General features: G+C 44.9%; 2 protein-coding genes across 7 annotated transcripts in view; one reads left to right on the forward strand and one right to left on the reverse strand.

Moving 5' to 3' along the window:
* Positions 1-1,151: 1,151 nt before the first annotated feature.
* Positions 1,152-1,553, reverse strand: LOC147883545 (uncharacterized). The gene has a single exon (XM_087399509.1). It carries the CDS (start codon positions 1,551-1,553, stop codon positions 1,152-1,154), a length of 402 nt encoding a protein of 133 aa, XP_087255635.1.
* Positions 1,554-4,163: 2,610 nt separating this feature from the next.
* LOC147883546 (uncharacterized) overlaps positions 4,164-26,060 on the forward strand; it is a 37,239-nt gene continuing 15,342 nt past the window's right edge. Inside the window, exons 1-4 of one of the 6 annotated variants that reach the window (XM_087400003.1) lie at positions 4,165-4,395; positions 4,976-5,269; positions 7,830-7,931; positions 8,028-8,124. In XM_087400003.1, the coding sequence (XP_087256129.1) occupies positions 8,109-8,124 (16 nt within the window). In that variant the 5' untranslated portion in view covers positions 4,165-4,395; positions 4,976-5,269; positions 7,830-7,931; positions 8,028-8,108. Of the gene's footprint in view, positions 4,396-4,437; positions 4,602-4,975; positions 5,270-7,829; positions 7,932-8,027; positions 8,125-26,060 lie in introns of those variants that run through there. The other 5 variants (XM_087400008.1, XM_087400002.1, XM_087400004.1 and 2 more) reach the window with 5 other exon arrangements.

The following is a 26,060-nucleotide window of genomic DNA, read 5'->3' on the forward strand; positions in this document are numbered from 1 at the left end:
CCAAGAGTAGAGAAGAAGTATTTATCGACTCTCCCATCTGGAACCAAAAGGACTTCGTGCATGAAAGGCATACTCTACTCTCTTATTTAACAAAACTTGCTGATGAGCCCTTGCTGCAGCCCTAAATCCAAGAATCGGTAGGCCGTTTTTGCTATTCCCTCTTCAAGGCTACTAACGGCCATGAGACGCCAATCTCTTGTCTGAGAATCTCATGCCTTCTGGCACTAGCCATCGAATGATAAGCATCACTAATACCAAAGAGGAGTGCTGAAACCAAACCGCAGCAGTGCTAGGCTCCCTGGAATCAATTCACAACAGGTTTGGGTGCTCTAGAGTGAATTTGCAGCATCTCTGGGCACCAAGTAGGGCTGGAAACCCTAATCGCAGCAAATACAGATGGCTGAAACAGAAATCGCAGCAGGTTCTCTCTCTCGTACGGCACTCACACGTGCAGATGATACAAGATCTTAGACCTAGAGTAAATTGTAATTCAGCCTGGAGAAGAGATAGTTGATTCACAGCAATAGATAGAACTCTGGGAGTGGGGGAGAGAAGACAAAAACACCACACTAGGGCCACAAAAGAAGGGCTGGACTCCCCTGAAGTTCTTTATTGCAATAGAATAATCTTTGTACAACTGGCTCTTGAGAGAGCAGGAAACTGAGTAATACATCTGGGAGGCCTTGGCCCTTTCTTTTATAGACTTGGCCTAGCAAAAAGCTAGGGCCTACTTTCTAAAAGCTACTTTTACACAAAAGCCAAGCTTTTAAGTTTTTCTTCCTAGATTGGAGGCTGTAGGTGCCTTTTTAGTCTTGTGGGCACTTCTTTTTAAAAAGGCGCCCCCTTGTCCTTGCGCTAGAGCCTTGTGGGACCTGCTTTTTGTGCATTTTCTCCCCAATCTTAGGTCCTTTTTGCACTCTCTTGGATCCTACACATTGCACAAACAAATTTCAACCAGTTCTTGGACTAATCCTAGTCTCTTGTATACGTCCCCACAACTCTCTTTTACCAATGCAAAGCAAAAGTAAAACAATAAAACTTATTTTTAGTTAACCAAAGTCAACATTCTTTGACCGAAGTCGATTTCTAATAAAGATTATACTTCATTTCTTGATAGAAGTACCAAATGGTGGCATCCCCTCAGCTTCTCATCAGTTGTTCTCAGTTTCCTTGTACAATTGCAAAACTTGAGGATATTCTGAAAAGAAGTCCTCATCAACCCACTTGGCATCAAGTGCCGAATAGTTCTTAAACTTGACAAGGTAGTTGCGGATGACCTTGCCTTTGGGCCCTTTCTTTTCTATGTGGAATACAATTTGTTCTGGTTGGAGGATCTCTTCCATGTCTTCCACCTCTGGTGGCTCTTCTTGTACTGGTTCCGCGGGCATTGGTCCTTGGTACTTCTTGAGAAGACTCACATGAAAAGCATTGTGAATCTTCCAAGTCTCGGGTAATTGTAGTCGATACGCGACTTCATTTATGGGCTCAGTAACCCGAAAAGACCCATAATATCTAGGAGACAGCTTTGGGTATACTTTTTCCTTCCCTTTCATCTTTCTTAAACATGCTTTTTCAAACTTGAGTAACACTCAGTCTCCTTCTTGGAGATTCATATATCTCCTATGCTTATCTGTAGCCTTCTTTTGCTTTTGTTGAGATCTTTTAATTGCTATCCAAACCTGGGAAAAGGCTATGTCCAAGTCTCAAACATACTGATCAATTGCGAACATCTCGTCCTTTGTTTTATGCAAAATCACCTTTCCATAAATGACTTCGCATGGGGCTTTTCCTGTGGAGCTGTGTATAGTAATATTGTATGCAAATTCCACAAAAGGGTTTTTCTTACTGGAATGACGTGTGCCTGCTTACTAAACCTGCCAATTATGGTCCATATCCCATCATTCCCATATCTGGATCTAGGAAGATCAATGATGAAGTCTATAGTGATACTCTTCCATGGTCCCTATGATATGGGCAATGGCATAAGAAGTCCTGGGGTCTTGTGCCAATCATACTTCACCTTTTGGCACGTGAGACATTCCGTCACAAACTTGTGTATATCCTTTCGTATTCCTGGCCAAAAGAAATATCTTTCAATGGCTTGTGTAGTAGAAGAGATGCCTCGATGTCTTGCATAAGGAGGGGCATGACATTCTTCCCAATACTTTTGCTCTCATATCTTGAGTGAAACAATGGTGATCATCCTTCATGAGGAAACCATCTTTCAATGAGTACTGACTAGAGGATTGCCCTTGCTGAATATTCCTCATAATTTATCCGAAATCTGGATCTTGAAGATAAAGTTCTTTCATGTCTTTGAGGTCCCTGTGATGAGCTATGTTAACATCGTTCACATGGGGCCTTCTGGATAATGCATCTGCTACCATGTTCCTGGCTCCTGGAGTATAAACAATCTGGAAATGGAACATGGACAAGAAATTTGCCCACTTCATGTGCTTTTCGGAGATCTTTGTCTGGGTCAAGAAATATCTGAGGTTCTGATGGTCGGACTTGACTGCAAAGTTAGCTGCAAGAAGGTAATGCTTCCAGATGGTTAAAGCATGAATGACCGCTCGCATCTCTTTTTCGTACACACCATAAATCTTTCTGCGTCACACAGCCTTTTGCTCTCATAAGCTATCACTCGACCATCCTTGTGAAGGGCAGCTCCTACACACTCTCCATATGCATCACAATCCACATCAAACTGCTTGTGTAGATCTGGAACAACTAGGATTGGCTCGGTTGTTAACTTCTCTTTAAGAGTATTAAAAGCTGTTCTTTGCCATTCTTCCCATATGAAAACTACCGATTTCTTGGTCAAATCATGTAACGGGGCTGCTATATGATAATGTGTCCTAGGTTTTGAATCTTATCAAGGAAAAACTCACTCTTCTTGCCGTTTACGAAAAGCTTGTGATTTCGAAGTTCCTGGAACACGATGGCCAAGTGCTCTTTATGTTCTTCTTCTGTCTTTGAAAACACCAGGATGTCATCAAAGAAACTACCTGTGAAATGTATATATGATCTAAAAATCATGTCCATCATACGATTAAAAGTGGCTAGTGTGTTGATTAACCCGAAGGGCATCACCAAGAACTCGTACATTCCAAAAGTGGCCCGAAAAGCTGTCTTATGAACATCTTAAGGATGGATCCTTATATGACGGTACCCACTTTTCAAATCAATGCGACTAAAGATCATGGCCCCTTTTAATCTGTCCAAGATATCATCTATGCAAGGGATTAGAAACCTATTCTCGACCGTCATTTTATTGAGAGCTCTATAATCCACACACATACGATAGGAGCCATCTTTCCTTTGAACTAGGAGCACGGGTGAACAAAAGGGTGAGGAACTGGGTCTGATGAGTCCCTTAGAAAGTAGATCCTATACCTGTGTCATAATTTCTTCGGTCTATGCTGCACTTACACGATAAGGTGATCGATTTGGAGGCTCACTTCCTAAAAGAAGCTCTATGACCTGATCTTCCAGTCGCTCAGGAGGAAGCTCTCCTGGAAGAGAATCTAGAAAACCACCTTTGAAAGAATCAAGAAACTGAACTTTTTCTTTCTCCCGACAGGATTCACTTCCATTGGGAATTCACCCTCTCTCTCTCGTACGACAACAAAGTATGCAAAAATAGCTGATTTATTGACTTGGCAATAGAAACATTAGATACAACTGGGATTGTCTCGCCTCTTCCTCCGGCCAAAATTTTATGCTCTTTGTTTATGTGCATGAAACTGAGTGTTCTTGCTTTTGGTGTCCAAATTTACTTCCATATGTGGAACCATGGCATACCCAAAATGACATCATGATGTTTGAGGGGTGAAACATAGAACTCCTCATGGTCCACATAGTCCTGAATATGAGGTCTAAGTTTTCCAATCAAGGGAGTAACCTTAACTAGTTTCCCTTCAAAAACATGTTCTGCATCTAGAGCTGGTCCCAACTCTTCAATCTTGATTCCTAGCCTGAAAGCTAGGTCTTTAGAGATGAAATTATCTGTTGCTCCTGGATCGAACAAGATCAAAGCTTCTGGTCTCTTACTTTACCCCATGAGATGCAAAGTTCTCAAGCTTCGAGTTTAGTAGCTCTTACCAACATATTAGGGATTCATCATGCCAAAGGCTTTGGCGGTTCTTTTGGCGTTGTCTCCTCCCTCAAACCCGGAGGTTTTTCGGGGCACTGGGCAGCCAAATGCCCTTCTTTTCCACAATGGAAATACTTTTTCCTCCTTTCAGAAGGCCTCTATTTTCTCTGGTGGAAACTTCGGCTTCCCTTTGTAGGGCTTCAATGTACCTCTCGGGTTCTGAAACTGGAGTCGGTCTTTGTCCCTGAACTATTGTGACCATGTTCCTTTTGAAGGCGTCTCCATATTTACCTTTTGAGGTAGTCATTGCTCGTAGCTGATCTCTCTTCGTTTCCTCAACCACTAGGGCTGAGTGCATCAAATCTCATAGCTTTGTCTTGCATTCAATGCTCACTTGGGTGTGAATACTTGGATGTAGACCAGCTTGGTACTTTTGCATCTTTGTCTTCTCTGAAAGATCCTTGAAGGGAGTAATGTGGAGGTATGCTGAAAAGAAATTCTGATCGTAAGTGTCAACCGTATCCGTAGCTCTCATGGATACACTCTCCCAAGTTGTATGAACCTCATCATAAAAATGCTTTGGTGAAAATTGCTCGAAAAATTGCTTCTTGAAACTCTTCCACCTCTGGGGTACTTCATCTGCCACTAAACGAGCTCCCCACCATGCTCTGGCATTGCTTGTAAGATGGAGATTTACCATCTTCAATTTTGACTTCTCATGATAATTTCATGTCTAGAAAGCTATGTTGAACTGTTGGATCAAGTCCAAATCTTTCTCACTTGCCCCGTACTTTCCATCAAATGTAGAAAATTTGATGGACTTGCCTCCTTCTTTGAAATCCTTTAGTCTTGATTTGTTCTTCCTCCTTTTGCACCCAGAATATGAATGCTCTCGGAATGAAGAGGAAGAAGAAGAAGAAGAAGAAGAAGAAGAAAAGGAACTGGAGGAAGATGTGCTTTCTGCTTCGTCTTCCATGAGACTTTGGACTCCTTCCTCTTTTCCTTGAATCTGAATACCTTTGGACTAAAGGAGAACTTCGGGAACGTTTTCTTGAGGCACGATGCTGCCTAGGAGATTCGTTAGAAACTGAGAGAGATAATCGGTCAATTCCTTCTTTGTGGAACGTGGAACGTGCTAAGACATCATCTCCTCGAACAGGTGCTGAAATCAAGGTATCTTTCTCAGGGACTGGAACTCCTCGATTCTTTCCTTTATGAATTCTTCATCGAGATCTTCATTAGGTGCAATAGGGCGTCTCCTTATAGCTGAGCCGCCTCGTTCATAAACCATGATGTGGGAGATGGAAAATTGAACCCACTGAATCAAACTTGACTGGGCCTAAAGCAATTAATTGCAAAACCCCTACTCCTTCCAAGGAGGTAAACGCTTACGGGTGAAGATGGGAGCCGGCCCGATGTGCGATGAAGTATGGGTAGGTATGGCTCTTGGTTGTACACTAGTCAAGATATGACCCCAAAAATACTCAAAATAATATAGCGGATTTAGCCCGACGTGTCTTCTTCAACATCGCTGATATCCCATGCAACTATCTCGCGCCTGCTAACTCCACTTGCCGCTGCTTGAAGTCTATTCGGATCTGTTCAAGGAGTCTTTGGACTGTTGCTACCAAGGAAAGTAGCAAAACCGCACTCTGATACGACTGAAACCAAACTGCAGCAATGCTAGGCTTCCTGGAATCAATTCGCAGCAGGTCTAGGTGCCCTAGAGTGAATTTGCAGCATCTCTGGTGGGCACCAGGTAGGGCTGAAACCCTAATCGCAGGAAGTACAAATGGCTGAAACAGAAATGGCAGTAGGTTCTCTCTTTCGTACGGCACTTACACGTGCAGATGATACAAGATCTTAGAGCTAGAGTAAATTGCAGTTCAGCCTGGAGAAGAGATAGTTGATTCCCAGCAATAGATAGAACTCTGGGAGTGGGGGAGAGAAGACAAAAACACCACACTAGGGCCTAGAAATAAGGGCTGGACCCCTCCGAAGGTCTTTATTGCAATAGAATAATATGTGTACAACTGGCTCTTGAGAGAGCATGGAACTGAGTACAACTCTGAATACATCTGGCAGGCCTTGGCCCTTTCTTTTATAGACTTGGCCTAGCAAAAAGCTAGGGCCTGCTTTCTAAAAGCTACTTTTACATAAAAGCCAAGATTTAGGATTTACTTCCTAATTTGGAGGCTTTAGGTGTCTTTTTAGTCTTGTGGGCCCTCTTTTTAAAGAGGCGCCCCCTTGTCCTTGCTTTAGAGCCTTGTGGGACCTGCTTTTTGTGCATTTTCTCCCCAATCTTAGGTCCTTGTTGCACTCTCTTGGGTCCTACACATTGCACAAACAATTTCCAACACTCTTACCCATTAGAGGTTAGCGAAATGCATGCATTCCTAGTTCTTGGACTCATCCTCACAGTTCTCTTTTACCAATGCAAAGCAAAAGTAAAACAATAAAACTTATTCATAGTTAACCAAAGTCAACATTCTTTGACCGAAGTCAATTTATAATAGAGATTATACTTTATTTCTTAAGAGAACCAAATGGTAAGAAATGTTGCCACATGAAAAGGAGATGGCACTTCATCTTGGAAATGAGACACCAAAATCTACAAAACATCCTCTATGAGGCCATCCTCTGAATACTGGCAGAGTGGCGTCTCAAATGAGGTAAAGGAAGGCATCCCAAGCTGCTTTCTCCAGGAAGTGGATGACACCTTCTCTTTCTATCTGAAGACAACTCCATCATGTTGAAGTCACCTCCAATAATCCAAGAGTTTGCAATGGGGGCCCAAGAGAGAAGTTCCTTCCCATGATCCTCTCTATGTTGGGGGCATAAAGGTTGTGAAGACCAACCTCATGTTCCCCAATCAAATTTTTTAAAAGGGGACAAGAAAGAGAGAGAGAAGAAGAAGAAGAAGAAGAATATATTATCGTCCTCTGAAGACCAAAAATCGGCCTATGGGACCTGAAACAATACAAAACCTTACATACATAAAGGGTCCTCCCTCAAAGGGGAGGGTAATAAGAGAAACTACCTTTATGTCTAGGTGAGCTTCTGTGCTTGAAAAGCTTAGATACAAATGTTCCTAAAGCTGAGGGTGACGCCTTATGTAGCAAATCAGCCATGTGCCTCAAGAAGAGAGCTGAACTTTTTCCTAATGTGTGCATAGTAAGGGCATCTCATTACCACGAGAGAGAGAGTTCACATGATTTATGGAAAGTGAAAAAGCCGATACATATGGTCTTAGAGACAAGTAAACATGTTCTGTGCTATGTACAACACCATACATGGCGTTCTAATCCTTTTATCATGTTACATCCCTTTAAAACTGAGGATGCTTCACTTTAGGCCCACAGTCAGTGATAAGTGATCTTTCTTCTCTAAAGACTACTTGTGTGCCCTCCTAGCTTCCTTGATTATGTGGCAATTGCCCTTGTAGAATTACAAGGAACTTGCAAAAGGGCTTCTCTGCTTATAGTGATACTGGACCCTGGATAAAACAATCTGTTCAGTTTGTTGGAACTTGTTCTTTCATCATTCTAGAGAACTGTTACTTTCATTTACTATTCTGGTTGATGGAAATTATGTGACTTTTGCTTGAAAAGCAGGCAGTATGAGGTGGATCGTTTTTATACGTTTCTTGTTTTTTTGTGTATTTTGTTTAATGCAATGTTGTCCTCATGAGTTTTTAATATACGTATATAATGAATCCATCTATGATCAGCAGATTATTCTGCCTTTGTTGAGGGAACAGTTGGAGTATGCAGTACAAAATCATGCCACACTGGAAGCAAAGTCTTGTGTCTTTGCTCTCTGCAGCTCGCTTTGGGTAAGACCACCAGTTGCGCCACCAAATTAGTTGTTCACTTTGCGTAGACAGTGTATAGACCAGTTATTGACATAAATTTTCTTTTCAAATGTGTAGTTAAGAGGCAAGCTGTCTCTCTACCATGAATCTATGGTGCATATCCAAAGCTTGCTGGTTTAAATTTTGTTATGGCCTTGCATGCCTACTGATGAAGGTCTTCCTCTGATAATCATTTTGGAAAGTGTTTCTCGAAGCTATTTTTGTTTTCATATTAAGAAAAGCGAGGCATTTTGTTTTTAAAATCTCTGTTTGGTGAACTGCTGGTTTTCTCCCATAAGCGTCATCGTTTTGTGCAATTATATCATATCTGTCTTCTTTAAGAAACCACTGATTAAAAATGTAGCTATTTCCCTGTTGCATCTATGATGTGCGATTTCATGCATATTCCTCCTCCTTGTGCAGATCTTACAGTAAGTACTGTGTGTATTCTTTAGGCATCCTTGCATATTCACACTTTGACTTGCAAATTCACTTAATTTTTCTGCTTATTTTGCTAAAATAAGAATATTTTTGCCCAGAGAAAATTAGATATTGACAAGCAAATTTTCCTATTTCAAGCATTGGTTATGGTAAAACCTGAGGAAATTTGTGCCCATCAATAATTTCGAATTCTTATTCCAATCTGAAGTAGTAGTAGCTCGCTTTGCCACAGAAGTAGCTCACATTCCTTGCCCTGGTGCCCTTGGCATATGAAGAGCCACATAATCTGAAAACGACAGATGAGTTGGTCATATAAGCTTGGTGCAGCGCTGACAAGGCCTCATGAATGTCCCATTGCCCTCTTGTACCCAGGTGCTGGTGTGGCATACGACCTCCTTTCACATAAGCACTAGTATAGTACGCCCATATAAGTTGTATCTGAGCAGATCTGAACTTTATGTAGTGCTGCATGCATCTCATGCCAAATCCTCTTATAGGCCTGTAAGTTCCATACGGAGGAGCGATTCCAATTTCCAACAGCATGTACACAATGTTGAGGTGTGCCAAGTGGATGTTGTGGAGGTTGGCCTCTATCCCATGATTGTAAGTCATTGGGTGACCCAAAGACATCGCCAAGTGTTTGGCTGAGGGGCTGATGGAGAAGCTCTTGCTAACAAACAAGCTTCCCAAAGGTGGAAGGCTTTGTCTGGTTGTGTAATGAATTTTCACCATGATCATTAGTACGCCCATCCATCAAGTATAGTCTTGCACAATGTTTGCTGCTCAAAATTGTCATGACAGCCGTCTCTCTTTGGCTGTTGACAGTCTTCATCTCTCAGGTTGTCATTTCTATGTTCCACTGTGCTCTCATTTAAGCCTTCGAGTATTTGCAGCTATAATAAACATGGGAATACTGGCGTTTGTGGTGGATGCTCTTCAAGAATAGCATTTGCATGGCTAGTCATGTGTTGGTCATTGTCATGCTGCATCAATTTTGTAATGCATTTTCGAGGTCAAAACTGTTACATATTACTTGTGCAGCATCGTTCTTGCTATGTCCATTATAATATATATATATATATATATGTATCCCTTTGCTTTTGTTTTCAAATTTTGCATGTTTGGAGTTTTCAAGAGTGTGTACATTTAGTTCCTACCTTGCATAGACATGCATATTGGCTTATGGATTTTTTGTTAATTTCATTATTAGGTATCTTTTCTCCTTGTAGGGTGTCTTCTTCACCAAGCTGGCTGTTGTCATCCACATCTTCTGTGCATTCCAAGACTTTCATGATAATCTCCATCATTAAGCTGCCATTCCTTACTGCTCCTCAATGCCTTTCCCCTAAATAAGTTTTTAACTTGCTTGGGCTGTTCATCATCCAAGGTTCTCCCCTTCTGATGGAAGATCTTTATGTGTTAGTCTTAGAATTTGTGACTGGAATTTCAAATCTACCCATTAGAAGCTCTCTCATTGCTTTTGTATGAGTACTTTTGTTGATTTTGCATAAGCCTATGCAAGTGTTCTCTAGTTCTTGGCCTCTTTGTGCAACCTGCAATTTTTGGCATGCCTTATCAAAACTGTCATCCACTTAGGAACAGACTTCATGAATTTGGAAAGGTGTGGAACCTTAACCAACCATGTGCATGTGTACACCCACCACGTCTATCCTTTGGTGTGCGGATACTATCCCAAATGCCATGCATTTTTTTCTTACTAGAGTCGTGGACATCTTGGAGTACCTGTCTTTTGCCTTCTTGAAGCCATGCAAGTTTATAATATGGCCTACTGCGAAAAAGCTCCAAAATGGCCTAATGTTGCAGTAGTTATCCCTTACATGCAGTGAGAGAAAATATTACAAACTTGTGATGAGTACTTGTTGGGCTAGCTTGTGTGCTAGTCCCAGTATCTTATTGTGGTGTTCCAAAATCTCTTTCAAGTAGCTTCCTAGCCTTTTGAGTGGCTGCTCCAGCAGATTTTTCAGATAATCTCTGCTGCCCTACTGTTACCGATAACCTTTTGTGATGTGTGCATAGGCTCTACATTGTAGGAGCATGCTGCTCATTTTCTACCGCCCTTATGGGGCAGGTTTCGCATGTTCTTTCCTCTCTGGGGATCGTGGGGCTTGCCCACCTACCCCTCTCTACCTCGAGATCATGGGCACTAGTTCTGATTTTGCAGATTAGATGCTTTTTAAATATTGATATGTCTTCCCTGAGGTATTTCTGCGTACATAGCTGTCCACTGAGTTAATTTCCTATTTGTAGAACTGCATTTTTGTCCCCAATTTCGCGAAGTTTCTGTAGCATTTTCTGCATCACTATCTCCCTGATTTTGCATGCATCTTCTGGTACATCAGTGGCTGTTATAACCTATGATTCCATCCGCTTCGTTCCCTCTTTGTGCCGATCCATGATTTTCATAGCTTTCATCGCCTTTTATGGCATCCTATTGAAATCCATCTTCTCAACTTTGTTGAGGTAAGCCATGAATTGACATAATGCTTTCCCTTCTGAAGGTATCATACCTGTTTCAGCCAGTAGGATGGGGTAGGGTGTCTGTGCCTTAGCTCTTAACTCCCCTATCAAGAACGTTTATGTAAAGTTTCTATTGTTTTCTAGAATGTCCTAGAGAGCCTGGGGGCAAGGTGGGCATCCGTATAGGAATATTGTCTGCACAAGCATGGTGTACAAAAATTTTCTCATTTCCCAATTCCACAAATGTGCCTTCGTGCATTTATTTTGGAAGCTATATAAGTCTTTTAAGCCTCCCAGAATCCTCCTTCCCACTCACGCATTCCATTTGTAGTTGTATGTGAAATCCAATCCTAGATATTTATATGTGTTAACTGTTTCCAAGGGCTCCCCTTCAATTGTGACATCCACTTGTTTGTTATGTGTCCCAATCAACATTACCTTTGTCTTATCTATATTGACCTGCATTTCTGGGTGTTTGCAGAATTCTCTCATCCAAATGTGCTTGCAGGCTCTCCTTCTTTGTGACGAATACCACATCATTTTCATAGATAAGCATTAGCAAAGTGTACCATGCAATCTGAACACCTTCCTTGCTATGCATTCTCATCCACTCTTCCAAATCCATCGATAAAAGACCGAAAAGTGTTGGTGAGAGGGGACAGCCTTGCTTAACCCCTATGTCACTGCTTATTACAGCATTCCCCTTGGAGCATGACCCATCCACTAGCGGTTGTGCTAACTCAGCTAGAACCTTCTCATAGAGTCAGTATGTGGCTTCTTTGAGAGAGAGAGAGAGATTTTATTAAAAGTGTTCAGAAGACCAAAACGGTCTATGAGACTAATAGATAAACTGATACAATGAGCTGAGGGTGGAGCCATTAAGCGGGCATCAACACCCATGGTGAGTACAAAAGGAAACCCAAAGTCTTGAATCATAACATCACGAGTACACAGTGAGAGCTCTCTTGGAGTGGGACAAGTAGGAGTATCAACTCTGAGAGGGGGACGTCAATGTGCGAGGTTGTTGTGGTGGCATATAGCTTGTGATAGATCGTTGGCAACTATCAACACGTGTTGCCTGCTGTGGTCTCTTGTCTATAGCCCTATGACGAACGAGTGCTATCGTCACTCCTGTGGGTAGGTCCCTTGGTCTGGTAAACAGGGAAGGGAGGTCTGAATGCCCCTCTGTGTACCTGAATGTTTGGCATGTCTCAAGCTCTGGCTCGGGTCCTCGAGGTCGTAGTCTCCATGTGTCCTGCTGGTTGGTGTCGTCAGGTTGGAAGAACTCAATGATTGTGCTCTGAGTGGGATCTGGTTGTATGTCATGGTCCCCTCTATGTGCTCTAAGCATCCGCTTCCTATGTCAGACAACCTCGTGGATGAAGGCCGCTAGGCATCTGTGGTCTGGGTAGGATAGGAAGCTGGATTGAGAACCAAGGCCATCTCTGAAAAATGCAGTAGTAGCGACCTCTGATGTCGTAGTACATAGGGCATGTGAATGCAAAATGCTCCTCTGACTCGATCTCCCCGGAATCACATAAGGTGCAGATGCGGCCCTCTCTAGGTATGCCCTGTGCCTGACCACTCTCAATACGGAGGCAATGTGACGAAACTCAGAACTGCCCTATGGATATCCTCAAGGCGTGAGGAAGGTGGATTTGTGTGTACCCTGGTTGATTGACGAAACCCTCAGCAGAGGTCCGTAGGCAGTGGTCCCTGTTAAAATTGATCTTCATAGGAAGCTCATGAGGTACCAAACAAGTTCTGAATGTGTGTAACTGCAAGAGATCCTCTTGGATGACCTGGTTGACCTCGTGATAGGTGAGTGGGATAGAGGGGGCCTCAACACTATACTGGAAGGGAGATAGCCTATCTATGTGCAGTCCCAAACTCTCAAATCATCTACATGTATGTGCGTACCAGCTCCTCTGATCATCTTCTGTTGCCAATGCCATGGAAGAGGATAGGGCCAACAAAGGAAGCGTGCGTTGTCCTGTAGTGTGGGTTCCATACTGTCTAATGCAGTAAAGATATGTGATCACCTGAAATGCCGCATCAAACTGTAGTGGGGATACCCCAAACTCACCAGGAACTATCTGATGTGGGACTGAAGGCTTACTACGAATCATCCCGATCCCCGAACTCCTCCTGTCTCTCGGGTCTCGTCTCGATATGTTGTCTCCCACATGTATCCACTGACTATAGGCAAGGGTCACTCTAGACTCTAATATGTCTTTGCAAGTCAAGGACACTGTCCTCTGAGTCTCATAGACCCCGCCCCCCTATGCAGGGGGACCACAAGATGCTTGTTGTGGACCTATCAGAAGCCGTCCATCTCGAACTACTACCCACTTTCCCTCTCTTTGGGTGACATCTGGCTGATGTAAGAGGATACGCCTCTCCTCTACCGGGAGTGGTGTGAGATCCTCATCTAAGTGGATCTCTGGGTGGGTATGTAAAGCTGAGCATTTGCATAATGTGAGGCAAGCCTGGGTGTCTCTGAAGCAGATTTTGAGACATTGCTCTCGCTTGGGATCTCACCCAGTGCGTCAGGCTCCCTCAATCCAATGCTTCTGAATCCCGAGAGTGGAGGTCATGACGTAAATTGCGTCGTCCATGGGGGTTGTGGTTGTGCGGGGGATCCCATGTACCCTGACATTGAGTGCCTTGTTGGCCCTCTGCTGCTGCTCTAGAATTGTGGCTGAAATAGTGGCCTTCGTAGATTCCTGTTTTGCAACATCCATCCACCCGGTAGTCTCTTCAATGGCTGATTGCATGCAAGCTATATGTGCTTCAACTGCCTCTACAGCTGGTCCGTTGTGTGGAGCTGTCCCCTTGGCTTCCATCTCCTTCCCAAGCTGGGATATCTCTTGGCTAAGACTGTGAATAAGACGGCCTTGTTCCACCTCTCATGTACGAAGACGGTGTATCTGTAGAAGGACACCATTCCAATAGTCCGATGGGATTGTGAGGCCATGAAGTGTGTAGAGAATCGAGATGTGGTGTGAAGGGGGGCTGGAAGTGGAGACTGATGGGGAGACAACTGCAACGTGGGTGTAGTGAGGCCAACTAATGAGTGGAAAGGTGGCTGGGTAAGGGGTAAAGGTGACAGGGATGAGGTATATGGGGGGAAAGGGGCATAGTGGGTCGGGCTAAGAGGAGGGATGAGCTATACTAGGGGGGAGGGGCATAGTGGGTCGGGCTAAGAGGAGCTCTCCTCAATCTCAACACCAAGGGTGGTGATAATATAACAAAATCTCCTGCTGTCCCTGGCACTGCCATAGCTAGAGATGGTGGGGCTGTCACCTCCAAGGATGTTGTAGAAGATGACTCTGAGGATGATTGTGATGGTGAGGCAGAAGCTGGTACTGATGGTGATGATGTAGAGGCTGGTGCAGAGGTTGGCATCGGATTGAAACTTGATTGGGCGGAGGCTTCATTAGTTGCTTTTTGTGTTGCAGTGTTGTCAACCTTTAGGTCAATTCTATTGCTTCGTTTATTCACATCATCTATCATAAGTTGCTTTTGCTGTGAGAGAGAGAGAGAGAGAGAGAGAAAGAAAGAAGAAAGAAAGAAATTTTATTAAAGGTCCACGGAAGGCCATACATGGCCTATGGGACACAAAATCATCCGAAAGGAAAATACATCATCAATGATGCGCCAACTAGGTGGCCTCATCGTAATACCGCTAAGATGCCAAAAATGGCTACCAAAATCCTAGATACAAAATGAAATGAAATAGAGTACCAAAAATGCCTAGATACAAAATGTAAAATATGAAATATGAGGAACATCGTCTTCCCTAAGGGGTCTGTGATCCAAAGAAATGATGGAAGTCATGGCCATCGACCATGCCTCCTGCCATGAGTGTGAAGATCTGGAGAGAGAGGAAGAAAGAAAGATGGAAGAAAATTAAAACAGCAAATAATTAAATCTCCGAAATTGTTTCTTCACGAGGATGGTCCAAATTTGAGCTCAAGGGTTGCTATGGGCAGCCCTTAGGTGGTGGGCAGTCCAACCAAGAGGGCCTGCAAAAAAAAAAAAAGAGCAAAAAAATCAGTAAAATCAGAAAAAAGAGGCCATGGAAAGCTCACCCGATCAGAAAACCAGAGGGGACAAAGTCATGAAATACAGCATAATTTGGACCAAAGGGCAGAAGTAGAGGATGTGAATGCAAGCATGTCTATCCACTATCAAAGAGGCATGTAAGCTACAAGATGCTGAAATTGAATGCTTACAAAAGAAATTGGAAGAATACAACAAGGATGAATTTTCAAACATACATGCTCAAATGAATGACGACATGAAGGGATGGCAAGAAGAAATGCATGCAAAATGGGCAAAACAAATTGGGAAAATGCAGATGGATATGATGCGAGATATGGACGTGAAAAACAGTCTTCTCACATCCAAGATAGAGAGCTTGGAAGCTCAGGTGATTAGTCTCCAAGACGAGAATGTAAAATTGAAGGCAAATACACACTGAGATGAAGGGGAGCTTCAGCCATCCCTACACGAGGAGCTGAACATGATTAGGGAACAAATGAAGCAGCTCAAGGGGGCCAAGGGAACTTCAGAAGAAGAAGGCAAGATCATAGATGAAGTGAAATCTGAGAATGAAAAACTCAGAAAAGACTTGGCATTTTTGCAAGACACTATGAAGGGTAAACATGCTGAATTCACCTAGAAAATCAAGAAAGGAGAGGCTGCAATCTTGGAATGGAGAGATGTGGTCATGAAAGGTACTGTTGTTCCCAAGAAAGAGTTCATTTCAGATGCTCTAGAGGAGGATAAAAGGAGAAACATTAAAGCCCTAAATGTTTTAGTCCTAGGTCTCATAGTAGGAGATACTTCTATGACAGATGCAAATGCTTTGTTCACCAAAATGGGTGTGAACTTGACATGTGAGACAGCTTGGAGAGTTTGCAAGCCCGATGCACCCACAAGGCCACTTGTGATGAAGCTCTGAATAGCCATGGATAGGAAGACCCTCATGAGCACGAGGGTGACCTTGAAAGGAACCCGGATCTACCTGGACGATGACCTCGCCCTCCTATTAGCAGGAACACCGTAGGGAAGGTATGGTACACGTCATGGCAGCGAGAGAAGCAGGGAAATGGGGTGCATACAGGGATGGTAGGGTGATTATCCGAGAGAGAGGAGATCAGGACCAGGGGGAGAAGGAAGAAAAGGAAGAGAAAGAAGAGGGTGAATTATGACGGTGTCGGGCCAATGTGACACAAAGTGGACTGAGAATTGCAGTGTGCAATTGCAATGGCACACTCTGGTCTGATCCAGGTGGTTTCTTAGAGACATACACTGACAGAGACATGGTCTTCTATACTAAGACACATGAGAGCCGACCCGAGAGAGGACTGCCCACTGTGACAGGATATACATGGGAGTCATCTCATAGGAAGGAGACGAGGAGAGACATTGGTGTGCGGGGTTTGGGAGGAGTGGCTATCCTCTTTAGATCACACATGAGACCTCTCATATCAGTGGCATGGAGAGAGGAGCATGCGTGACACATGTGGATACGAGTCCAACTACCAAACGCACGATCAATTCTCATAGCGGTGTATTATTTCCCCCCAGATACTTCATCCTATGCACGCGAGGTCACCACAGAAGGGCACAGCCCGTATGAGTTGATTCAGGATGATATCACAGAATTCTCCAGGTAGGGGGACATCCTCCTTCTTGGTGACTTCAATGCACGCACAGGGAACAGGCAGGTGGGCCTACTGGACTCTGCATCAAATTCCCTCATAGTACCAAACTAGATGCAGTTGAGCTAGGGATAGTGAGACACTCTACAGATGCACCACAAGTGAAAGAGTATGGATGACATCTACGTGAGCTAGGGGCTGTTCATGATTTGATCATTTACAATGGTCTATAGAGATGGCCATCATTTGGTGGTCTCACTTGTTTCCTGCATGGCGGAGAGACAAGCACAGTGGACTACCTATTGGGTCCCTTGGCCTTTACCTCACCGATATACGACTTTATTGTGCCCCCTCCCCCACTTGGTGCTGATCACTTGAACTTAGCCTTTTGTATCTCTACCACTATGCCAGTCTCAGGGAGGGTTCCCCCCATGCCCACTCGTGTACAGGTTCACTTTGATCGTGCCTTGGACCCCATCTATGTGAGCAACCTGGCGAAGGAACTTCCAGTCCTACTACTTGGAGATGATGTAGACCTCACCCACACCTCAAACACCCTTGCCACAGTAGTCATGGACGCAGCCATCAGGTCTTTCCCCACGACTCAATCTACATGTGCCTCACTAGGGAAGATGCCACAGAATCCTTGGTATGATTATGAGTGCAGAGAGATGAGAGCTCACCTCACATGTGAGCAAGCCCTTGGCCACTTGACATCACCCAAGGCACAGTGGATCTCACGGCGATTGACACGTCATAAGCGGCGGGCCTTCCTCACACACAGAATGGATGAGGTGATCAGTTCATTTCAAGGGGGGGATCCCACCATTGGCTAGGGGCTTCTATCGGAGGGGAAGTCACTTGTACCCATCTACCCAGGTGTTTGGCACACTTATGAATTGATGAAGAAAAATTCGATGAACCCGCCCATCTTTCATTCCGCTTCCCTGGCAACATGTTTTTTTGAGGGTCCAATAAAGAAAACAACAGGATTTGCAAAACCTTTCACATTGGAAGCATGCTCTCTTTATGATGTCCAGATGCAAGTACCACCTGATATGTCCACTATGCCCAGGCCCACCACTTGCCACTTGTTCACTGCACAGAATGTGCGGGGTGCACTCAGCCGGCTTCATAACCACAGAGCACAGGACCATGAGGGGCTACGGACTAAGAGGCAGAGTTTGCCATGACCCCTCTCCAGGTTGATGCCATTTTTTAGACAGTGACTTTCCTCCACAGAGTTTGGGACGTACCTCACGAGAGACTTTCGAGGTTGGCACTAGAGTCCTCCATATGACTAGTAGAGAGTGGTAGATACAGCATGGTTTGCATGCATCACCACATGGTTTGCCAATCACGGCATTCAGATGGATCGACTTTGTAACATGCAATGGTTATCTGATCGTGTAATTCACAGCAAGACCTTCTTTAAACCTTTAGCGAGAAATGAGCGTTGTTTACCATAGAGAGAGGAAGGAGATGAGGTTAGAGAGAGAGTAGAGTCGACAACTGATTGAGTTCCTATACCCACTGAGGGCCCCCTCCCCCAATCAGGGGAGAATTTGCTTTATACTTGGAGAACTGAGAAATACAAAGAACACTCTTCAAGAGAGCACGGAACACGCTTCTGAAGAGCTCACTATGCACTCGTATAGTAGACCCAAAGACCTGAGAGGCAACGCCAACCAATACTGAGACCTTGATGCTGTCCACACTGATGATGTAGGACGCTTCTGCAAGGCAAGGAAGAGGCTTGTGCTGTCTAGCGGAATGCAGGGTTACTGTGTGAGTGAGAGAGTGAAAAGCTAGAAGTGATAGATCCTATGAGAGAACTGAGAGATGACGGAAATATAGAGCTGAAAGTGAGCTGTGTAAACTATAAAAGAGAGCTAAGAAAGCTGAGGAAACAGTGTCCAAACCTCTCTCCGTTTGCTGGTCCAAACCTCCGACTGTTGTGCTGCGTGGTCACCTTCAGATCAGGCTGAACTGATGGCCAAGGGACTGAGGCTAGAGCAGGGCCAGATCTGAGGATCTCAAGGGCAGGAGGCTGAAGTGGAGCTGTAAGAGGACTGAAGGCAGGAGCAAACTGAATGAGAAAAGAGGGCAGCCAAGGGGCCCTTTTATAGGGCTGGACTGAGCCAACCCAGTTTGTAAACAGACTGACTCAGTCTGTATTATAGACTCAGTCTGTTTTACAGACTGGCTGGCCTACAACCAGCCTATAAAAAGCCCTCCCTGGCTCATTTGCTAGGGGAGTTTTTGGGCAGCCTTTGCAGGCTGCCTTCCCTGCTTACCTGTCCAGCCTTTGGGGGCCCTAAAGGGACTCCTAACCTAGGCTAACCTAAACTATAAGATGGAAACACTTAACCTACTGTTCTCCAGTGGGTACTAGTGAACAAGAACTGACTACCGACTTGACCTAAGGCTGAGAGACTGACCTACGTAGCTTGTGCCTGACTGTCCCTGGACAAGGGCTCACAAAGGGGTCACAGCATACGACAAAATCTCCTATCTGGGAACTATAATGCACTTGTCGATGTAGCCAGTGTGTCACCTTGCACCCAAGTGCAGGGGTGCATGTGACATTCCCTCCTTCTTAACTTGGCGGTAGGTTCATTGCTTCCAAGTAGTCCGCCAATATCTGGGGAAACTCCTGGAAAAAATCTTCGTCCAACCACACTGCTTCATGGGTACCTCGATCACGGAACCTGGTGTAAAACTCCCGGATCCTGCGTCCTGACCCATGCTTGAATTTATGAAGAAGGATCTGTTCTGGCTGCAAAACTTCGGCTTCATCAAGAACTTCAGGTTGTTGCTCGTCGGAAATCTCTGAAAGAGGAGGCCCAAAATATGGCTTCAACCAAGCTACATGGAACACGTTGTGCATAGTCCAACTGTCTGGTAGGCGTAACTTCATTGAGACATCGTTGATCTTTTGAATAATAGGGAATGGTCCGAAGCTCCTGAAGGACAGCTTAGGGCATCGCTTGCCCACCTGCTTCAATCGTTGCTTGATAATGCGTAAATACACCCATTGACCCTCTTTATACTGGACATCTCGTCTGGATTTGTTAGCTTGGCGTGTATACGATGCTTGAGCTTTGGCAATGCGGCTTTTCACGGACTCCGTAATCTCTGCCATGGATTTGGTGGTTTTGTTGGCTTCAAGAGATGGAGACACCATCCGGGTGACGAGTGAGTAAATCGCTGTCCAAACGCCGCTTCATAAGGTGTACGACCAATACTCGAAGAATAGGTATCGTTCAAAATGGCCTGCACAAGCGGAAGAAACTGCTCCCACTTTCCCTGAGCATCATGACAATATGATTTCAAAATATCAATGCCATACCATTATACTTTTCCGTCTCGCCGTTCGATTGCAGATGGAAAGTGCTGTGGACATCTGCAGCTTAGTACCAAAATTATCAAACAAGGCTCACCAAAAGTTAGACGTAAACTTAGAGTCCCTGTTGGATGTGATGGTCTTTGGCAACCCTCCAATGGGATACCAATACTTGATAAACAAACGAGCTACATCTTCAACGCTGGCCGTTTGTTTGCAGGAAACGAGCATACGTTCTAACTCCCCCTCCATAGACTTTGAAAGTCGATAAGGGAACTTACTTAGAGGTGTTGAGTCCGGAAGTAGATCGATGCGATGGTCTTCCGGTCGGTTGGGAGGTAGCTGGGGTGGCAGATCATCCGGAGCATGAAGTCTTTGAACTTGTGGAGTAGATTCACCATTGCTTGCCCCATCGAAGGAGCGGCTTGAACTGCAGTGATCTAGCACTGGACATAGACAAGTGCACACATGGCACCCTTGTGGACGGCGCAACCTACTTGAATATGAGAGATTAATGGAATCCCTGGTATGCTCCGATCATCGCGTATCACGGCAGGCTCAGGTAAACCTTCCACAATCGTGAAGGTGTCTTGCCACCAATCAGGCGTTGGAACATGCTCACGGAACCATTGAATCCCGAGGATCATGTCGCACCCCATCAAAGGAGTCAATATAAAATCCCGCGTAAACATGGCCTTTTGAACTGAAAAAGTGAACTGGATGGCATTATGCGTGATGTGTGTGCGCAAGCCGGGCGTGAACCCGTCCACTGCAAGCTCGTGAGGCACCAAGGTGCACCCCACTATCTTGGCAAGCTGAGGGGAGATGGCATCTTCTGAACTCCCCATATCGAACAGGACAATAAACTGATGCCCGTTAGTTGTGCCATACGCTCGAATGAGCGCCTTCTTTTGATCTGAGAAATCGCCCTCCTTCTTACCTTGAAAGACCACCGTGGGAACGACGTTCAAAGCAGGGAAGATAGCATTCGTAGCTGAGGATGGAGGTGGAGCTGGAAGAGCCAATACATTAGCGATGGACGAAGTAGGTGCTTTTGCAGCCTTTTCGGCAAGCCACTTCGGACAATCCTTCTTGCCATGCCCAGCGATGTGGTGGCAATGAAAGCAGCGATGTTCTTGGTGATACCGCTTTTGCTCGTCAGGCTGTAGATAGCCTCCTGTAATACCCGCTTTAGCCTTCTCATCCGGAGTCATCTTTGGCTTGGACTCCCTCTTTTGACCAGAAGCCTGGCCGTCTTTCTTTTGGAACTGGTTGTCCTTCTTCTAATCCTTACCCGTTGTGTCGTTTGACTGCTGCGGGGCTTTGGAATCTTTCTGGACCTGCTTGGGCTTTCCCCCGTTTAGCATCATCTCCTGATTCTGTGCGAGAGTCAGCGCCCGCTCATAATCTGGCGGGTCGAAGTTCCGAAAGGTAAAACGTATGTTCGTGTCCAAACCTCGAATGAATTGCTTCATCTTGGCGCTCTCCGTCACGCCCAACTGTTGCGCCAGTGTGATGACCTTATTACTGTAGGTCAACACAGGCAAACCATTCTGGGAGAGACGAGCAAACTCATCCTCCAAGTTAAGCATATATTGGAGTGGGAGAAAATGGGCTTTGAGGTCGGCCACAAACGTTGCCCAAACGAAATTCTTCTTAAACGTTTTTGGGTCAGTATGCTTACTAGCCCAATGCGACATTAATCCCATATGCAATGAACTCAGTGCATAGCCCCTTATGATCCTCTGCTCGGCCGTTATGAAGTTTCATTACAGAATCCTTCACTCCCCGCTTAGTGAAGAGGGTGCAGGATGTGGGTCATGGCATATGTGAGGTCAGGAACTGGCTGATTTGGGATGTTATATAGTGTGCATGCATAGTTATGCCGGACCTGAGTGTTAGTGAGTGGTGAGTGTCCATCTAGAAATCTCCGCAAAGAGTCCTTGAGTTGTTGCTAAACAAAATGTTCAGTAGTTCCTTCTTGTTCCGGCGAACAAAATCTAGTTTCTTTCTACTACCAGGCGATGATACTCGTGTAGTGTCTCTGGTTCACTCGGAAGATTGTTTTTGGTTTCGAATCTAAGTTGACGGCGTAAAGCCTTGCACTCATAATCGAACCAGCTATTACAAGGTACGGTCCTGGGTGGTGGTGGGCGGGTGGAGTGAGTGATGTGAGGGAAAGCGTGAAGGACAACCTCGTGTAGTGATCAGAGCAGCACGGTCCTCTAATAGGGGTGTGAAGTCAATATAAGCGAGAAGTATGTATAGACGGCCCGAGTAAATAGGTGAGTGATCGTGGTCGAAGCGTATGTCATGATAGGTGGAGTAAGAAATCAATGGGGTGGAAGGTGTTGTGCGACAGAGAGTGGAAATACTAAAGAATAAGTAGGTGATCAGCTCCGAGGGGAAGAGGGGCCACAGTAAAATCAGTGATGCGAGATGTGAAGGCAAGGGATCCCATGATGTGATCAACAACTCTAGAGCCTCCCCCATGTGGAAAGCATGTGAGATCACCTGAGGCGGGCCATCTATCAAGACCATTATAAATAATAAGATCATGCATCCCGTTGAGATCCAATAGGGCCTGCCCATAAGATGTGACCGGACCTTGTCTGTCAACCGAAACCCAAAGCATACGTGCTCCCTCAAGGTCAATGTCTGGCAGTAGAATGGAATCATCCTTGAAGTCGAGGAGTGGTACTTGACGGGTTTTTGTCCTCGTGTTGAAGTCCCCAACTAGGAGGACTTCTCCGCGGCTCGAGAAGTCAACAATGGACTGATAGAGAGCTACAAATGGAGATGTCTCAGCCTTATCTCAAATATCTCTAGCAAAGTGGGAGGTTTCAAGAGGGAAGTAGCATACTGCAACAAATAGATTCCGGCTGCCATGTGTCGGATCCGGATCCAAAGAAATGTGGAATGTGCATCTCTCTGCTCTACTAAAATGGTCCCCAAAAGGGTGAATCTGTAAAGAACTGCTACTCCTCCTGACCCTTGTACCCCCCCTATGTCCCTAGTCTCATCTCTGTAGGGTGACTCCCATGTGTACCCACTGACTACTGGTAGTGGGCGCTTCGGACTCTGATGTGTCTCTGTGCAGAAGACAATGTCACAACCTGTATAGGATTCCGAGTTCCTTGGTGAGAGAGAGAGGGAGAGAGAGAGAGAGAGAAAGAGAGAGAGAGAGAGAGAGAGAGAGAGAGAGAGAGAGAGAGAGATGTATTACTGTCCGCGGGAGGCCTTGCGGGCCTATGGGACAATGTGCACAAATAGAAGACTTACACAAGCCTCAGTGGGCTGGAGCACAGGGTGCGCTAGGGCCCTTGCTGAGTACTGATCTATTATGCTAATCTACTGAGCTCAAGAGCTCAATCAAAATCAAAATCAAATACAAACTGCAAACTGAAGCAATATGAGAGCTAGGACTTAGAAACCAAAGCCTGGCACAGTGGTGGCTCTCCGGTGAGCCGTGAAGATATCCTAGCGACTGTCGAGCTGTCTCACGCTATGGTAGGGGATGCGGTCCCCTCGATCTTTGAACTTGCTGACCTATGTCCACAGTGACCCTCGTCTTTGTTGGTCTCCCCTAAGGAAAGCTGTGATAGGTCAGACCTCAATAGAATGTGCTCTAGGCGCTCTCTGTCTTGTGCGCAGTCTTTGCATCCTTCTCTCGGTGGCACCGTTTCGGCTCTCCCTACTAATCCATGTTGCCCTCATATCAGCTAGCTCCTTCTCCTCGACTCCGTTGTGTCCCGGAGCTGACTCAAATGTATGGAAGTCTATGACACGTCGCTATGCTCGGTCAACCTCTATATCCTGTGGCCTAGTCGCCTCCTGCTGCTCTCTGCTCTCTGTAGTAGTAGTGTCTCCCTGTGTCGGTGCATCTCCATCAGATAGAGCCCAATGTAGACTTGGTCATGGAAGTTGATCAATCATGAGAGTGGACCGAAGCTGCTTCCCTCTAGGTAGAGACAGTGGTAGCATCCCCGGATCTCATAGTAGGCTGGGCAGGCACAAAGAAAATGCTCCTTTGTCTCAACCACCCCCAGTGTGCATAACATGCAAATCCACTACTCTTTGGATATACCTGCGGCTCTACCCGATTCAATCCTCAGCCGATGGGACGAAACTTGCATCTGCCTAATGGCAATCCTCAGTGCATGTGAGACTCCTTTGTCTCGAGATACTGGGGTCTAATGATGAATCCCTCCTCCGATACTCTCAGGAAGTGGTCGTGATAGAACTAGATCTTGGTGGAGATCTCCTGGTCCCCCTCCCAAGTCCGAGACTTGGGATGTATTTTTATTTTTTATTTTTAAAAATGTCCGAAATGTATGGAGAGAGAGAGAGAGAGAGAGAGAGAGAGAGAGAGAGAGAGAGATGATATGATATGATTATGGTCTATGCCACTAGTGACCATTATTAACTAATAGTGGTCTTTTTACATCCAGAGAAACAAAATCTCTACAAAGCTTGCTATGTTGTGAGTATTTGATTAGCTAACTATTGTGCTAGCCCAAGGACTTTGTTGCGGTGTCCCAAGACTTACTTTAGATAGATTTTTGGTTGGTTGTTCCAACAAGGTTTTTAGGTTGTCACTGTTGTCACTATAGTTTTCTTTGATGTGTGCATAGGCTCAACATTGTAGGAGCATGTGCTCGTTTTGGATTTCATAGATTCTTGCATCTCTCTGGGGATCCTGGGTCTTGCCCACTTGCCCCTCTCCACCTCTATATTGTGTGAGCTGGTCCTTATTTTGCAGATTAAATGCCTTTTGAACGTTGATATATCCTCCGTGAGCATTTCATATTTGTCCATCGGATTAATTTCCTATTGTAAAACTGCATTTTTTGTCCTTGGGTCTCGCCATAGTTTCTGTAGTATTTTCTTTTTTTTTTCCTTTTTTTTTCTTTGCAAAAGTGAGACTTCTATTATGTATGAATGAAACTCCAAGAGTGAAGCTCAAGGGAGAAGTACATCATGCAATGCATGAACGAACATAACAAAATCAAGCTCGTGTAGTAAAAGAGCTGGAAAATAACCAAGATTCAAGTTGATAGTGCCATCTGAGACTTTCGAGAAGAAAGTGGAGCTGCTCCACTCCCTCAAGAAAACATTCCTTGTGGTAGAGGCTACTCGTGAAGGTCCCTATATAGTCCCCTAGATGCTATCAAGGTGTGCTATCTAGATACTAGCCAATGTGTGAGCTAGGTGGACTTGGGAACCATCCAAAGCCTCTGTACATCTGGATCTCCAAATATGTGACACTGCTGTGCTCAGCAGAAGATCCCACAAAGTATCCACTGAAGCATACACAGGTCTGTATAGAGATCATCGTCCATAGAACATGACTCAACCACATGTAGTCGAGATGAGAGAGCGTGAGAAGAGTCATGTCTCTTTAAAATACGTGAGGCCCTAAAAAGAGAGAGCCATGCTACCAAGCCCTAGGTAAAGGAGAACACATAAAGGTACTCAAAAGTCTAGCAATTGATCCTTGCCTATCTTTAGTCCCATAGGCATTTATGAATAGACTCAGCAGTATAACAGCAACGAGGACAAGTGCAATCTGTCCCAAACCTCGTCCTCCACTGGCTCACTACAGTCCCTCCATGTAGAGAGCCAAAAGAAAAGAGTGATTTTTCTATTCCTAAGGGATTTCCAAAGCCTCTTCCAATAGAAATTTTGCACATGAGCATAATGTGAAAATTTTCGCAATGAGCTCTGGTGGACTTCCAACCTCTGGAACCTTCTAGCATTAGTAGCCATGTATCGAAAGAAGGGGAGGCTCTTCCCTCGGTGCCTTGCATTGATCCATTTCCACTCCCCACTACAAATACTTTATGGGCACATGCATCTAATAAAGAGTTCCTTCCAAGGTTCCTATCCCAGCAAGAGTCCTTTGACCACGACCTTGCATAATAAAGCTCTGCTCTGCAAATCTGGATCTATTATATTGAGTCCACTTTTCCATTTGGGTAGAATTAGAGTCTCCCCAAGCCACCCTAGCTGTGGTATCTACACGATTTGGTCTTCTGAGCTCAGTGATGTAGTCCCTAGAATGGTACCAACAAGAACAAACAAACCAAGCCGTGTATTCAGTAGCACTTGGTTGACCACCACTACCCTGGAGGTGAGGTCAAGTTTGGCTAAGCTCCTAAAAAGAAGCTTCCT

The sequence above is a fragment of the Dipteris shenzhenensis genome, chromosome 28, assembly GCF_047967505.1.
Source record: "Dipteris shenzhenensis isolate YYH24624 ecotype China chromosome 28, Dip_SZ_1.0, whole genome shotgun sequence".
NCBI classification, from domain to species: domain Eukaryota; kingdom Viridiplantae; phylum Streptophyta; class Polypodiopsida; order Gleicheniales; family Dipteridaceae; genus Dipteris; species Dipteris shenzhenensis.

Coding starts and splice junctions, on each gene's coding strand:
- LOC147883545 (XM_087399509.1), bottom strand. CDS start 1,553: ATGAAAGGGAAGGAAAAAGTATACCCAAAGCTGTCTCCTAGATATTAT.